The 15,622-nt window shown below is 38.7% G+C and overlaps 1 protein-coding gene across 1 annotated transcript in view; it reads right to left on the reverse strand.

The window, feature by feature from the left end:
• Window positions 1-15,622, reverse strand: part of Smc1b (structural maintenance of chromosomes 1B) — a 59,044-nt gene that overhangs the window by 31,978 nt on the left and 11,444 nt on the right. The window contains exons 7-11 of the mRNA XM_051160137.1: window positions 13,205-13,287; window positions 11,980-12,187; window positions 10,221-10,406; window positions 7,796-7,975; window positions 6,210-6,356 (exon numbers count right to left, since the gene is read on the reverse strand). Of these exons, the coding sequence (XP_051016094.1) occupies window positions 6,210-6,356; window positions 7,796-7,975; window positions 10,221-10,406; window positions 11,980-12,187; window positions 13,205-13,287 (804 nt within the window). The remainder of the gene's footprint in view (window positions 1-6,209; window positions 6,357-7,795; window positions 7,976-10,220; window positions 10,407-11,979; window positions 12,188-13,204; window positions 13,288-15,622) is intronic.

The raw sequence follows: 15,622 nt of genomic DNA on the forward strand, positions 1-15,622 counted from the left end.
TACCCACAGAGTAGCTCACAACTATCTATGACTCCAGTCCCAAAGAATCTGATGCCATCTTCTGGCATCCATAGGAACTGCATGCAGGTGGTGCACAGACACATTCAGGCAAAAACCCACTCTCTCTATATACATATACATACACATACATACATATATATGTGTGCATGGTGGCGCACACCTTTAATCCCAGCACTAGGGAAGCAGAGGCAGGCGGATCGCTGTGAGTTTGAGGCCAGCCTGGTCTACACAGTGAGTCCAGGACAGCAAAAATAACATAGAGAAACACTATTTCAAAAAACAAACAAAAAATCAACACTCTCTTTTTTGAGTTTTAGTTAATTCCAGATGGAGTCAAATTGACAACCAAGAATAGCCATTACAAGTCCACCCTTTGTCAACTTAACACACATTGTATTTCCTTATGTCATGATTAATTTCTAAATGAAAATAATAACCAGGTCGTAACTGTGCCTAACATTATTATCCAAACCTATATTTAACAAGATAATAACCAGGACTTCTGGATTCTGACAATTATAAAAGTAATTTTATTTTCCTGGCTCAATTGCTGTCTTGGAGGCTTACTGCCTCCTTCGGCTAATTTAGGCCCAATCCTGGAAGCGTCTGACCTCCATAAAATCTAACTTAGGCCTGCAATATCTCAGCCTCTGAGACTTACTGCTTAATAAGCTCATTCTTACTTGTTCTTTCTGAGCTCTGGGCTGGCTGGTTCAACTCAGCTGTTCTGGCTCAAACTCTTCTCCCAACTGACTTAATCTGGCTTCTCTCTTGGCCCAGAATTGTTCTGCTTGGCCTCAAACTAACTCAGCAATCTGCTCTAATCTTCTGGCTTCTTATTTTCTGGCCTGTTCCATCTTCACCTGAGTTGTCTTTCTGCATCTTTCTAGTCTGTCCTGTATAAAACTGCCTCTGAAGTAGCTTCCCTCTCCTCTCTCTTCTCTTGAGAGTTGGGCATGTCCTATTCTGTCTACTCTTCTCTGATTCATCACCTTTTCTGCCACTCAACTAGACATCACTTTCAAACATGGGTGCTTCCTTCTATAAACTAACTTTACCTTTGTTTGGGATTAAAGGCATGAGCCACCACACCTGCATCTAAGTTTTTCTTTACCTGATACTTGCTCTATACCAAGCTGGCCTTGAACTCAGTCCTAGAAGGTCTTTTTGGATGTGATCTCTTGCCAGAACAGCATTGTTCTGAATTAACATTCCCCTACAGGTTATAGGAAAACCTATACCATATATTGGACATTAATTCAAAGGATATACTGCCACTACATGCTGGGCATGGTGGTGCACACCTGTAATACCACTTGGGGAAGCAGAGGCAGGCAAATCTCTGTGAGTTTGAGGCCAGCCTGGTCTACAAAGTTGAGTCCAGGACAGCTAGGGCTGTTACACAGAGAAACCATGTCTGGGGGTGGGGGTGGGGGGGCAGAGTATGTACTGCTTTCTGGAGAACTCTGCTGCAGCTCTCCAGGCTGCTACCACCAAATTGGTGCTGGAACTGTCTTTTTTTTTTTTTTCAGACAAGGTTTCTCTTGTGTAGCTCTGGCTATCCTAGACTCGTTTTATAGAGTTGGCTGGCCTCTAACTCACAGAGATCCACCTGCCTCTGCCTCCCTGAGAGCTTGAATTAAAGGTGTGCACCACCATGCTTGGTTGGAACTGTGTCTTTAAAAGTCTATTTCATGGGCTGGAGAGATGGCTCAGAGGTTAAGAGCACTGGCTGCTCTTCCAAAGGTTCTGAGTTCACTTCCTAGCAACCACATGGTGGCTCACAACCATCTATAATAAGATCTGAGGCCCTCTTCTGGTGTACATGCAGGCAAAACACTGTGTATATGATAAATAAATAAATCTTTTTTTTTAAAGTCCATTTCATCTTTCCATCAGGCTAGATGCTTCAGGATGGTGGGGAGCATGGTAATTCCAGAAATGATGGTTTTGGAAGAAGCAGTATATATAGGAAAGGCAAATGGATAACCAGAATAAATAACCTCTTCAGTAAGATCAAAGAGTTGTCCTTTCTGTAGAGGAAGTGATCTTGCTGCCAGGTCACTGGCTGGTTACCCTGAGGAATGGTGCCACATTGGGGGTCAGTATTGGTCTCTGCTGTTGGCAGATCTGTCCCTCGGCAGCAGATGTATCCAGGTCAGTTTGGGTGAGAGTAAGTCTATGTTGTTGAACCCATGCATAATGCTGAACCCATCTCTGTCACCATGGACACTTTGTTCATGGGCCCACTGGGCAATGACAGGAATGGCTCGGAAAAGAAGCTGACTGTCCAGAGTTATCCTATTTACTTAATTATTGAACTCCTCATCTGAAGTCACCTTTTGATGAGCATTTATGTGGCACATAAACATCTTCATATTTTTCACCCATATCGAAAGATCTGGCTATATACTTGTATCCTAGGTATCTTTCACACCAATTTTTCAATCATGCTCTTTTCAAGTCCCTGACAATCCAGACAATCCAGTGGTTACAGCACATGAATGAACAACCACCCATCTATCCACATTTCCTTCCAAACCAAATGTATGACCATGTTTACTGTCCAAGTCCATTGTAAAGATTTTCCTTTGATGATGTCCTTCAGGGGTGTCCCAGGAAAAGGTTGTAATGCTGCAGCTGTCCACTTTTGGGTGGTGCCTGCATAATGGGTAGAACCATCAGCAAATTATGCCCTAGTCTTTTTTCCTCAGTCAGTCTAGCAGGACACACTTCATGAGGCTATAGGTGCATGCTTGGTAGCAGACAGTATTTTTGTTGTTGTTGTTTTGTTTTGTTTTTTGAGACAGGGTTTCTCTGTGTAGCCTTGGCTGTCCTGGACTCGCTTTGTAGACTAGGCTGGCCTCAAACTCACAGCAATCCGCCTGCCTCTGCCTCCCGAGTGATGGGATTAAAGGTGTGCGCCACCACCGCCCAGCTTACTAGTAACAGACAGTATTTTAATGGGATTAGAAATCATACGCATTCAGGCAACTTCTTCGTGTAACTCTCTTGTGCATTGCAGTTTCCCTGAGCCTTAAAATCCCTTCATCAACACTAAGCTAAGGGATACCAGGCACTTCCAACTCCTTTTGAAAAATGCTTCAGCCTACCATTCAAACAGACTTTTGACACCCCTCCCCCTTTTTCTAACTGCCCATGTCAACAAACTCAGCCTGATCTAGTTTTGTGTTCCACCGATCATTATACCATATCCTTAAAATCCATGTCCACATATATTAGCCTTCTGCTTGAATGAATTAGCAAAATTGTTAGCCTCTTTCTTAGTGTAGTGCACTTCATGAACTACTTTCTACCTCCCCTCTAGGAGCCTGCTTTGCCTTAAGTCTGGTTATAGGTCTACAGGCAACTATTTGTGGGCTCCAAAGGACATCAATATTGTCAGTCAAAGGTGAAAAGGTCACATTTCAAAGGTGGCTTCTTCAGAGGGTGGATTAAAGTTCTCAGCTTCAGTAGGGTCCTCCTATACAGCCCTATTCCAAGTTACAGGATCCCATTGTTTACCAATAAATAACCTGCTTTAACTGTCAACACTCTTTGAGGCTGGAACTTGAATTTTTGCTGTAATTCAGATCTTCTAATAAAGATGTTGGTTTGACTTTTTTCAACTTGAGTTCTGTGGCTGCTGGAGAGAAGATCCTCTTCCAGAGAACATTTAGAGATCTTTAGACTGTTAATGTACATCTGGACCCAGCCAATTTTATCAGTAAGTTCATTGTTGTCTTTCACCATATCCTGAGATGCTAGAAATGGTTTAATTTTATCTCGGAACTCATTATTTTCCTTTGCCAATTTATCCACAGATGTTAGGAGCAACAGACAAGCATCATCATTTCCTTATTTTTCCACAAACTGTACAAAGTTGTGTATACAAACTCACCAAATCTGTTGCCATTCAAAATTAGTTTATCAGGGTAATTAAATGCATTTGTCTCCTTAAGTTTGAAAAATTGTTCACACTGTGGACTTTCAGGACTCTCCAAGCTCCCAAAAGAGGCTTCAGTAACCATAGGTGCTACCAAATTGGAAAGTTTATACCAGATACTTAAAATTATTCTTACTTATACTTCTGTTTCTCTAGAACCATTTCTGGTACCAAAATTTGTATTAGTCAGGGTTTTCTAGAGCAAGAGAACTTAATAGAACGAATATCTATCTAGCTAAGGAATTTACTAGAATGATTTACAGGCTGTGGTTCAGCTAATCCAACAATGGCTGCCTATGAACAGAAGATCCTAGAATCTAGTAGTGCTTCAGCCCACAAGGCTGGATGTCTCACCTGGTCTTCAGCATACACCAGAAGCCCAAAGAAGTAGGTTCTACACCAGTAAAAGATGGACTTACAAGCAAGCTAAAAGCAATCTAGAGAAAGCTGGAAAATACTGAAGCTTCCTTTTTCCATACCCTTATATAGGCTTCCAACAGAAGGTGTGGCTCAGATTAAAGGTGAGTCTTCCCACATCAAAGATCTGAATTAGGAATGGATCTTCCCACTTCAAATTAAACAAAACTCCCTTGCAGATGTAACCCTCCATGTGTGGGTTTAGCTAATCGCAGATGTAGTCAAGGTGACAACCAAGAACATTCATCATACATCTCTTCAGCTCTGACACAGTTACTCTTTAACTTGGTATTTTAATTAGGCCTACCTATTCAATTTTATAAAATGCCTTGTCTATATACAAACATATAACTTTTCTAATTATATCTTAGATTACATTATCAAGTGTGTCCTAATTAGGGTTCCTATTGCTGTGATAAAACACCATGACTGCCAGGAGTTGGTTGTGCACACCTTTAATCCTAGCACTCAGGAGGCAGAGCCAGCCTGATCTACAGAGCGCGCCAGGACAGCCAGACCTACAGAGAGAAACCCTGTCTCAGAAAACTTTTAAAAGCAACAAATCAACCAACCAACCAACAACCACCATGACCAAAAGCAATTTGAGTAAAGGTTTATTTCATTTTCGACTTCTAGGTAATAGTCCATCATTGAGGGGAGTCAGGGCAGGAACTCAACAAGGGAAGCAAGCTGAAGATAGGAGCAGATGCAGAGGCCATGAAAGAGTGCTGCTTATTGGCTTGCTCCTCATGGCTTGTGTAGAGCACCCAATACCAACAGCTCAGGGGTGGCACTATTCACAATGAACTGAGCTCTCCCACATCAATCACCAATTAAGAAAATATACCACACATCAATATGGTAAACCTCAATTGAGGTTTCCTCTTTCAAAACAATTCTTGCTTATGTCAGTTTGACATAAAACCAGTCAGCAAAGTGTGCTATCAAAAACCCATGTGCTTTTTGAATAAATTTTATACAGTCTTATATATTCTCTTACTATATTGATGAAGAGTCTATACTGACGTTTTATTCACAAATTATACACTTGGAGCTGGAGAAATGGCTCAGCGGTTAAGAGCACTGGCTGCTACTGCAGAAGACTTGGGTTCCATTCCCAGCACCCACATGTTGGCTCACAATCTTCTGTAAATCCAGTTACTGGAGGAAAACCCAATGCCTTCTTCTAGCCTCTTTGGGCACTCACATACACACATACACACAAATAATAAATAAATCTTTTAATACAATTTATTTGAGACAGAGTCTCAATATTTAACTCTGCCTTTCCTAGAACTCACTTTGTAGATCAGGTTGGCCTGAAACACAGAGATTCACCTGACTCTGCCTCCAGAGTGCTGAGATTAGAGGTGCTTGTTACCATGCCTAGCCAAATCTTTTGAAACTCTTTTTGAAAAATGTAAAGAAATTATATACAACATATATGTGTAAGTACTAACTTAGTTATTATACAAATAACTTAAAACAGGTAGCAATACCTAATACAAAAATGTGTATAGGAAGCCAGATATATTGGTGTACACCTATAATCCCAGCACTTGGGAAGCAGAGGCAGTTTTATCTATGAGTTTGAGGCAATCTTTGTCTACTCAGGGAGTCCAGGACAGCCAGAGTCAGTCTTTGTCTCAGAAAACTAGAAAACACACACACACACACACACACACACACACACACACACACACACACACACGTATATGTACAGGAAACAAGCAGTTCATAGAACTTATTTTAATAAGGAAAATTACTTAAGTTTTTACATAATTATTTTCCTTAACTTTTCACAACTTTTATGATGAGGATTTACCTTTAGCTCTTGGACAAGTTGGCTTCTTTTATCTCTTAGACTGTGTAACTTTTTCTCATCCCAACATAGAGCCTTATGCTTTAAGTCACTTGTCCCTCCAGAGATCACTCCAGATTTCAAAAACAGCGTTCCATCAAGTGCTACTGCCTGTATTAGAAAAACATTTTACCTTAGAGAAATATATTTTAAGATACTTTTTGCAGCTGAAATTTTGTAGATCATAAAAATGCTCCCTACTGGGTGTGGTGGCACACACCTTTAATCCCAGCACTCAGGAGGCAGAAGGCAGAGGCAAGTAGATCACTGTGAGTTTGAGGCCAGCCTTGTCTACAAAGTGATTCCAGGACAGCCAAGGCTACACAGAGAAACCCTGTCTCGAAAAAAAATGCTATTAATTACATGAGCAATAATCTAGCATTGCTCAACTAAATACAAACTGTTCATATGAGAAAATACATTTGTGTGTATGTGTGTGTATACATATGGGGATATATGTATGCATATACACTCGTGTAGAGGCTAGAGCAGGATATAGGGTGCCTATGTACATTGTTTTCTGCCTTACTGTTCTGAGACAATGTTTCTCACTAAACTAGAAGTTTGATATTTAGATTAACCAGCTAGATTTTGAAATCCAAATGTCTCTGCCCTCTATAATGCTAGAGTTCAGGTATGTGGAGCCATGCCTGGTTTATGTGGGTGCTATGGATTTGAAGTCAGGGCTGCATGCTTATAGAGGAAACATTCTTGCCAACTAAACCATCTTCTCTGCCCTTAGAAGGCTTATTTTTAAAAGAAAAACCACAGCACTGAAGGATTAGTACTTAATAACATCTAAACCGTGCTATTATAAATCCAATTGTGCTAAGCTTCAATGTATAAAATATTCCTATTAAATTATGTAAGAACAAGGAATATAAAGTAAGTAACAAAAGTTCTTCCTGTTATTCAAATATAAAAAATTCAGGGAAAAAGCAGGCATCAACAAGGGCATAATAATTGAATTTCTAAAATCCAATTTGTGATATAGAGAATGTACAGAATTTTATAAAACGCAATAGAAGAGCTGAGGATGTAGCTTAGTTGGTACAGTGCTTGCCTAAATATAAAGTCCTGGGTTCAATCTTTAGCACATATACAACTGGGCATATAGTGCATGTCTGTAATCCCAGCACTTGGGAGGCAGAGGCAGGAAGATCACAGTTATAGTTATTCTCAGATATAGAGCAAGCTCAAGGCCAGCCTGAGCTATATGAGGCCCTGTCTCAAAACAACAACAGAAAACCATCAACTGAAACCATTTTAGGTTGTCCTATGCTGGTTTTCCTCATTAAAAAGGACACAGGAAGCTGAGTGGTGATGGTGCATGACTTTAATCCCAGCACTCAGGAGGCCAAGGCAGGTGGATCTCTGTGGGTTTGAGGCCAGCCTGGTTTAAAGAGTGAGTTCTGGGACAGCCAAGGCTATAACAGAGAAACCATGTCTCGAAATCCCACCCCACCTCCTTTAAAAAGAACGGGGGGGGGGAGAGAACACACTTATAAATATTGCTTCAACTTAGCTGAAAGTGTGATCAAGTCTCTTACCTTCCGTCTTTCAGGTCCATCAAATGCAATATGTCTTGCTTCTTCCACAGTCTCACAGACAAGGCCATTTCCACAAACAAACTGAATCACTTTCTTCAGCTGAGGAAACTGAGTCTTTATAACATCAATCATCATTTTACAGCCTTTAATTTCCCTTAGTCGCTCATTGATTGGCTTGATCTGAAGGGTTAAAAGGAGACCTGGTATATTAGCTACGCTAAAATAAAAACCAAATGCTTATTATCCTCTTTCCACAGTATAGCTAAGGGTTAACAATGTGCTCTTCTATGTAATGAACTTTCAGTAAGAGCATGAAAAACTGTATCCCACATCATGTCATGTATTATTTTTCAGAAATACGAAAACTTTGTCAAAAGCCAGAAAAAAGAACTTCCAGATTCAACTGCAACTAATATAATATATAAGAAGTGCTTTGTGTTCTTTAAATCATAATACACAGTAGAATGAAGTAGCCACTAAGATATGTAACCAAGCCAGGCGGTGGTGGTGCACGTTTTTAATCCCAGCACTCAGGAGGCAGAAGCAGGCAGATCACTGAGAGTTCGAGGCCAGCCTGGTCTACGTGAGTCCAGGACAGCCAAGGCTACACAGAGATACCTTGTCTCGAAAAACCAACCAACCAACCAACCAACCAACCAAATAAACAAACAAAGTACCCAAAAGCAGCACAGTACTACAGATCTAAAAACAAAATAAAACCCCTCTAGGCAGAAATGATCAGGACAGCCCTCAAATTACAGATGTACTTTCAGGTTTCTCTCTACAGGCATAAATGTATCTGCTGAGTATTACTGAAAACTAGTACATATTTCTGTTAAAACAAAAATCTTATGAATACTAAAAGGTATATATATCTATACTTGGGAAAGGCAAATATATACATGCATATATACATAACTATGTCATATGGCAAGAGTGCATAGAAAAATATCTTAAGTAGTTAAGATCTATGTACTAGAAAGAAATATTCCTTTTACAATTAATGTCTTATAATCTTTTTACATTTATTTATTGTAAGTGCATGCATGCGCGTGCGCATGTGTGTGTATGCAGGTGTCCTCTGGCATGCATGTATTTTTTTTGTCTGCATGTATGTCTGGGTACCGCATGCATAAAGTTCCCGGAGCTCACTATAGAGTGAGTTCCAGTTCAGCCAAGCCTACATAGTGAGACCTTGTCCCAAAAAGCAAAACAACAAAAAGGTTTTTTTGGTTCTTTTTTTGTTTTTGTTTTTTGTGTGTGTGTGTGTGTGTGTGTGGTTTGTTTGTTTGTTTTTTTTTTTTTTTTTTTTTGAGACAGGGTTTCTCTGTGTAGCCTTGGCTGTCCTGGACTCACTATATAGACCAGGCTGGCCTCGAACTCACAACAATTCACCTGCCTCTGCCTTCCAAGTGCTGGATTAAAGGCGTGCGCCACCATGCCCAGCTAACGAAAAGATTTGAACAGGCAAATAAATTAAGAGTAAAATTCTTTTTGTGAGCATAAGCATAAGCAAAACTATGGAAGCACAAAAGGTGGGTCTGACCTCATGTAACACAGTTAGCATTTGTTGACCCTACTCCTCTGTGCAGGCACCTTGCCAGGTGAAGATCCCATTCAACAGTCCAACACAGTGGCAATCTATTCCTTAAATTCATAAATGAAGAAACAGAAACAACTGGTAGGGTTACTTAGGGGCTTGCACTGTTTTTCAAGATAGAGTTTCTCTGTGTAGACCTAGCTGTCCTGGACTTCATTTGTAGACCAGGCTGGCTCTGAACTCACAGTAATGTGCCTGCCTCTGCCTCTTGAGTGCTGAGATTAAAGGTGATGCCACCACGCCTGGTGACTGGGTTCTGTGCTTTTAACCACTATGCACTCTGCCTGCAGTTCAGAGTTCAGACAACTGAACTAAACAGAACATTTTCTTCAGTTGTCAACAAAAAGAATCTCTAAAGGATAGCAATGACAAAGTTCCTTTTCTAGTTCAGGGATTTAGATTTAGATATGTTAATGTATTTCAAGATACACATCTTAAGACTCAAAATTTCACCTGCTCTACACAATCCAGGACCAGATACTTACACCTGAGTTACCATTTACCAACATTTATGTCTTAAATCCAGTTCTTATACTGTGCTACAAAACAGAACATATTGTTGGTAGTGGGCAGAACATTATACTTCAGATACTAAGAATTGCAGCAAAACTAGATTAGGAAAAAATACGAGTCACGAAAGATAGCAGTTACTTAATATTATTTACCTGCTAGTTCAGAAACACCAGCCACTTGATGACTGGCTAACAGGTCTCCACATTACACCACTACTACCCACTCCACCCCGATCTTATACCTGCCAGTTTGGAGTGGTAAAGACATATTATATTTGGTAATTAATAAATATAAAACATTAAAATTTCTTACATCAAGGTAATCTAGAGCAAGGAATGTCTCAGGTTCAGCTCTTTCTTCCTTCAGAAATCGAATACAATCTTTTGCTACCTTTTCTGAGGCTACAACAATGGCAACCATGTGTCGGCCAAAAAGCTTAGTCACAGCCAGCTGGTATTTCTTATGAATAGGATGACACAGATCAAGCAGTCTTCCAAACTTAGAAGGTTTCAAAACAGGAGAAAATAAATACATTAATGAGAAATATATAATTTATTGTTTTCTTATGTAACAAAACATCATAGATAATTATATAACACTCATATGTCCAATGTAACAGTCCCATTCAAATTCACCCGAATTCTTATACTCAATGTGGACTGCTGTTCAGAACGTTCATTTTCTGCAGTGGACAACCTCTTGACTGCTTTCCCACAGAATGAATCAGTGCCTTCTTTGAACAACGGGTGACTGAATCCATATTCTTGCTTTACTCACTCTCACGGAGGACAGGAGATATGAAGGCTCAGCTGATGCTTTGTAAATACACAGTTTGAAATCTCAATCTTTCTCTCTCTGTGTCAATTAGCATCCTGTTTCAAGGTGATTTTATCCTGTATAGGAAAATACACCTTATTTGGTAGGAGTGATTCAAAATGGCCTCTCAGCTTAATGAGGAACCCTGGAGTCTTTTTTTCATTGAGAGAGCACTAGACGTTTCCCCTGATTTTCTAGTTTTTAAAATCTATTCCCTCCACTTGGAAAAGGAAATAAGTACATAGCTGTGCTTCTGTCAAATTAAGGAATACTAGGTAAGAATTTTCAGAATTTAGTCAATTAACCAGTTTGGCTTCTACAGAGTTCTGAACAAGCAATTCTATACTTAAACTGCTGAGCCATCTCTCCAGCCCTTTCTCCATCTCTGAAAAAGAAATGTGCACAATTGTCGTTAGATATGATGGGTTAAGAAGACTTGTTTGTTTGTTTGTTTATACAGTGTTCTGTCTATATATGTGCATGTATGCCAGAAGAGGGCACCAGGTCTCTCACTATAGATGGTTATAAGCCATCATGTGGTTCCTGGAAATTGAACTCAGGACCTTTGGAAGAACAGCCAGTGTTCTTAACCTCTGAACCTCTCTCCAGCCCGAACTAGTGGGTTTTTTTTTTCTTAAATAAAAAATAAAGTTGTATCATTTTGCTATGAATAGAGGAAATTAGATTCAGCAGCTTAGCTCCATTTCTCTACTATTATCCATAATTCAAAGTAATAATTGGAGAATAAGAAAACCAAAGACCTGAGGATATATGCCTCAGTTGGTAGAATGCTTGCCTCACAAACACGAGACCCTAGGTTCAGTCCCCAGCCATAACACACACCACACACACACACACACACACACACACACACACACACACTACTAGATACAGTCAGAAAATGAAAATATGGCAATGATACCTGCCAAAAATCATGAAGAATTTGAGTTGAGAGGACTAAACCTACTTCATACCATGTTTCCTTTGAGGAAATTAGCCATCATGTATACTGGCTAGTTGCTGTGTTCATGTAAATGTTTCTTTTTAATACTTCCTTACATATATAATTTAAACAAAAGTTTAACTTCAAATTTACCTTTTGCTCTATTTACTATTATATTTTCAATATAAAATATAACATTTCTAAAATAATTCTGCTTCTTTACAACAGGTATATGGTATATTTCCAATCAAAAGTAAGGAGACTCTTTTTTAGAAATGAGAGCACATAGCCTTTAAAATTCCTTCTAATTACCACGGAATCTGGGTAAAGTCTTTTAAGGTTTCCTAGAACTTCTGCTCTTTTCTGCTGACGTTTTCCTTCATGGTTATCAATCCCAGCATTCTGCAATTCATTTCTAATAACACTCAATTCTTCATTAACTTCAGACATTCGTGATTTGGTACTGTCAATTTCTTTCATCAGGGCTTCTTCTTGCTGTTTTTTATCTTTCAAGCAGTCCCTACAACCAAAACATTGAGAAGTAACTGGTTAGAACAGTCTTGTCTGGCACTTTATGAAAATGGAGTAGAGCTCTATCAATTGAAAAGTAAGTAAATAGGGGCTGGAGAGATGGCTCAGTGGTTAAGAGCGCTGTCTGCTCTTCTAGAGGTCTTGAGTTCAATTCCCAGCAACCACATGGTGACTCACAACCATCTATAATGTGATCTGATGTCCTCTTCTGCCATGTAAGTATACATGCAGATAAAGCACTCATACACATTAAATAAATAAATAAAATATATTTTTTTAAAGTAAGTAAATAAAACCACACCCAACCCTAAACAGGTAAAAGAGCTTTTGATCATTATTTGTTCATTTGAAAATAAATATTTCTGGTTACTACAAGACTAAGGACAGATCAATATTAACCAGAGCAATTATCACATGCTTAATAGTATCAATGCAAAGTCAACTAAAATTCCTTAGTGGTTGATTAAATACTATGTATTAGTTTTCATGACACAACTCTACTATTTTTTACTTTTTTGAGATTTATTTTATGTGTATGAGTGTTAGCCTGCACGTGTGTCTGTAAACATTTATGTAGTACCTATGAAAGCCAGAAGAGGGTATCAGATCCCCTGGATCTGGAATTACAGATGGTTGTGAACCCAACCACCACGCGGGTGTTTTGAATAAAGCCTGGGTCCTCTGGAAGAGCAGCCAGTGTTCTTACTCACTGAGTGACCTTTTCAACCTCCACAATCCACTATTTACTCATGAAATATCAATACCAAAACAAGATTTAAGTTTTAACAGCTATACATTTACATTTTCAAATTTTAAAGATTTTATTCATTTTGTTTTTATTTTAATACATATTTACCATGTGTTAAGTATAATTTTTAACAATCTACAAAGAAATAAAAGACAATGGAGTAAGAATATCACACAATAGAAACATTCATTCATTATTTAGAGAATACACTGAATCATTTAGATATGAAAAAGCTGCAAAGATTGTTTTTCTACTCACTCGCATGTCTTTGTATATTCTTCCAACTTCTCTATTCGTTTTTTATGCTCTTCTATTTGCTCTTTTATTTGATTTAGATTTCCCTACAATAGAAAATAAACCTAAAATCAATTATAACACTACAAACCAATAAATTGACATATCTAGAATTTATTGTTGAATCTGTTAAAAGTTTGAAATGTATCAGTATGGTTATATGAAAATATTTAGGTCTTGTGTAATGGCTTAGCAGGTGCTTGCTGTCAAGCCTGATGAACTGAGTTCACCACCAGGACATAAGAGAAGAAAAGTGTCAACTCTTTCAAGTTGTCCTCTGATTTCTACATGTACACCAGTGTGCTTGGGCAAGCACATGTACACACAGAAATATATAAATAAATGTAATAAAATTTTAAGAGAAAATATAAAAGAAAAATTTAATTTAAAAAAGGCCACATGATTAAAGCTTTTACATCAAACAGATTGGGAATCAATTCTTAATATATTTTGCTAAATATTTGCTCTCCTGTGATTTTACTGGTAAATTCAAACTTCATATTATTTTTACATTTTTCTTTTGATTTATTTTATGTTTATGAGTATTTTGCCTGTATGTATGTATATATATACCACATACATGTCTGTTGCCCACATAAGAGGTTGTCAGATCCTCTGGAACAGGAGTTATAGTTATTGTGAGCCACCATGTAAGTGCTGGGAAATAAATTCTGAAAGAATGACAAGTGCTCTTAACTTCTAACATTATTTTCAAGTACATATACAGTTCATATCTAGCTTTCAAACTAATTCATTCAGTAAATGTCCACTCACTGGCTACTATGTGGTAGTAATTTGAGATATAATAATGAATGAGATAGAGTTCCTGTCCTTAAGAAAATAAGTTATTACAACAGAGTAATTAAGTATTACCATGATGCAAGAACCTACAGGGGGAGAAAAAAAAAAAAAAAAGAAAGAACCTACAGGGCAGCAAGGCAACCAACAGGCTCAAGAATAGAACTTCATGCAAATCTTGCATTATTTGCCCTTTATCATTAAATCAAAATACTGCAGAGCAGCAGAATCTGTCATCTGAAAAAGTCAAATTCTAAGATGCCTGACACCACACATAGTACTGAATCCTAAATATACTATGCTTCCTCCTATGCAAACGTACCAATCATAACAACAATAAAACAAAAAACATAACAAGTTATTTGTGCATTGTTTAATTTTTGAATTTCCCATTTAGTTACCCAGGGCTATAAATGAAACCATGAAAAGGGAAACTGGATTGGGTGTGGGGGGGTGGGGTGGGTCTCCAACTGGTTTTAGATTTTTTTTGTTTTTGTTTCTGTTTTTCCAGACAGGGTTTCTCTGTGTATCTTTGGCTGCCCTAGACTAGCTTTGTAGACCAGGCTGGCTTCAAACTCACAGTGATCCACTTGCCTCTGCTTCCTAAGTGCTGGGATTAAAGGCGTGTGCCACCATGCCCGACTTGGTTTCAGATTTTTAGCCTTTAACCCTTCTTCCATCTAACTGATGATAATCCATGAAGCCAATATTTATTGTGCTAGATGCTGGAGTTATAAAAATGAGAAAGATGGGCTGAAGAGATGACTCAGAAGGCTTACACAGATACAAAAACCTTATTCAAATCCCCAGTAGCCACATAAAGTCAGGAGTGGCTGTGGATACCTGTAATCCTAGTGCTATGGGAACAGAGACAGACAATTGCTAGAGCTTGCTGGCTGTTAGCCTAGCTCCAGGTTCAGTAAGGAACTTTGTCTCAAGGAAATTAGTCGTGATACAGCAAGATACTTGTGTTCTTCTGGGCTCTGCAACAATTCACTCAGGCACATGAACTCACCTGCACATACATGTACATGTCTCCCACATACACACCAAAAAAATAGGACAAGACATTTTCTTTTCTGATGGAAGGCACATGTAGACATTAAGAAGCCCAACTACTATCTCACTTAATAATTCCACTCAGATCTGGGTGGTGGTACACATTTTTAATCCCAGTCCTCAGAGGGCTAATAAAGGCAGACCTCTGAGTTCGAAGCCAGCTTGGTCTACATGGTGAGTTCCAGGGCTTCATAGTGAGACACTGCCCCATAAAGGAAAAGGAAAAGTCCATTCAGGGCTAGAGAAACAGCTCAGTGATTAAAAGCATTTACTGCTTTTGCAAATACAAACTCTCATGAAGAAACATGTTTGTAATGTCCCAGGAGGCTAATACAGCAGATCAAAGAAAAGAAAACAGGAGGAAAAACTGAACAACAAATCAGGTATGTCCATGTAGGTCACTTAAGAACTTTGACTTAAAACTTTTATGTGCAACTGGGAAGCCTCTGGAGGATTTAAGAGTAAATTTCACAATTTGATTTGGTTAATGCATTACTGGCTGCTATGTTGAGACTACGGTATAGG

The sequence above is a fragment of the Acomys russatus genome, chromosome 17 (assembly GCF_903995435.1).
Source record: "Acomys russatus chromosome 17, mAcoRus1.1, whole genome shotgun sequence".
Lineage (NCBI taxonomy): Eukaryota > Metazoa > Chordata > Mammalia > Rodentia > Muridae > Acomys > Acomys russatus.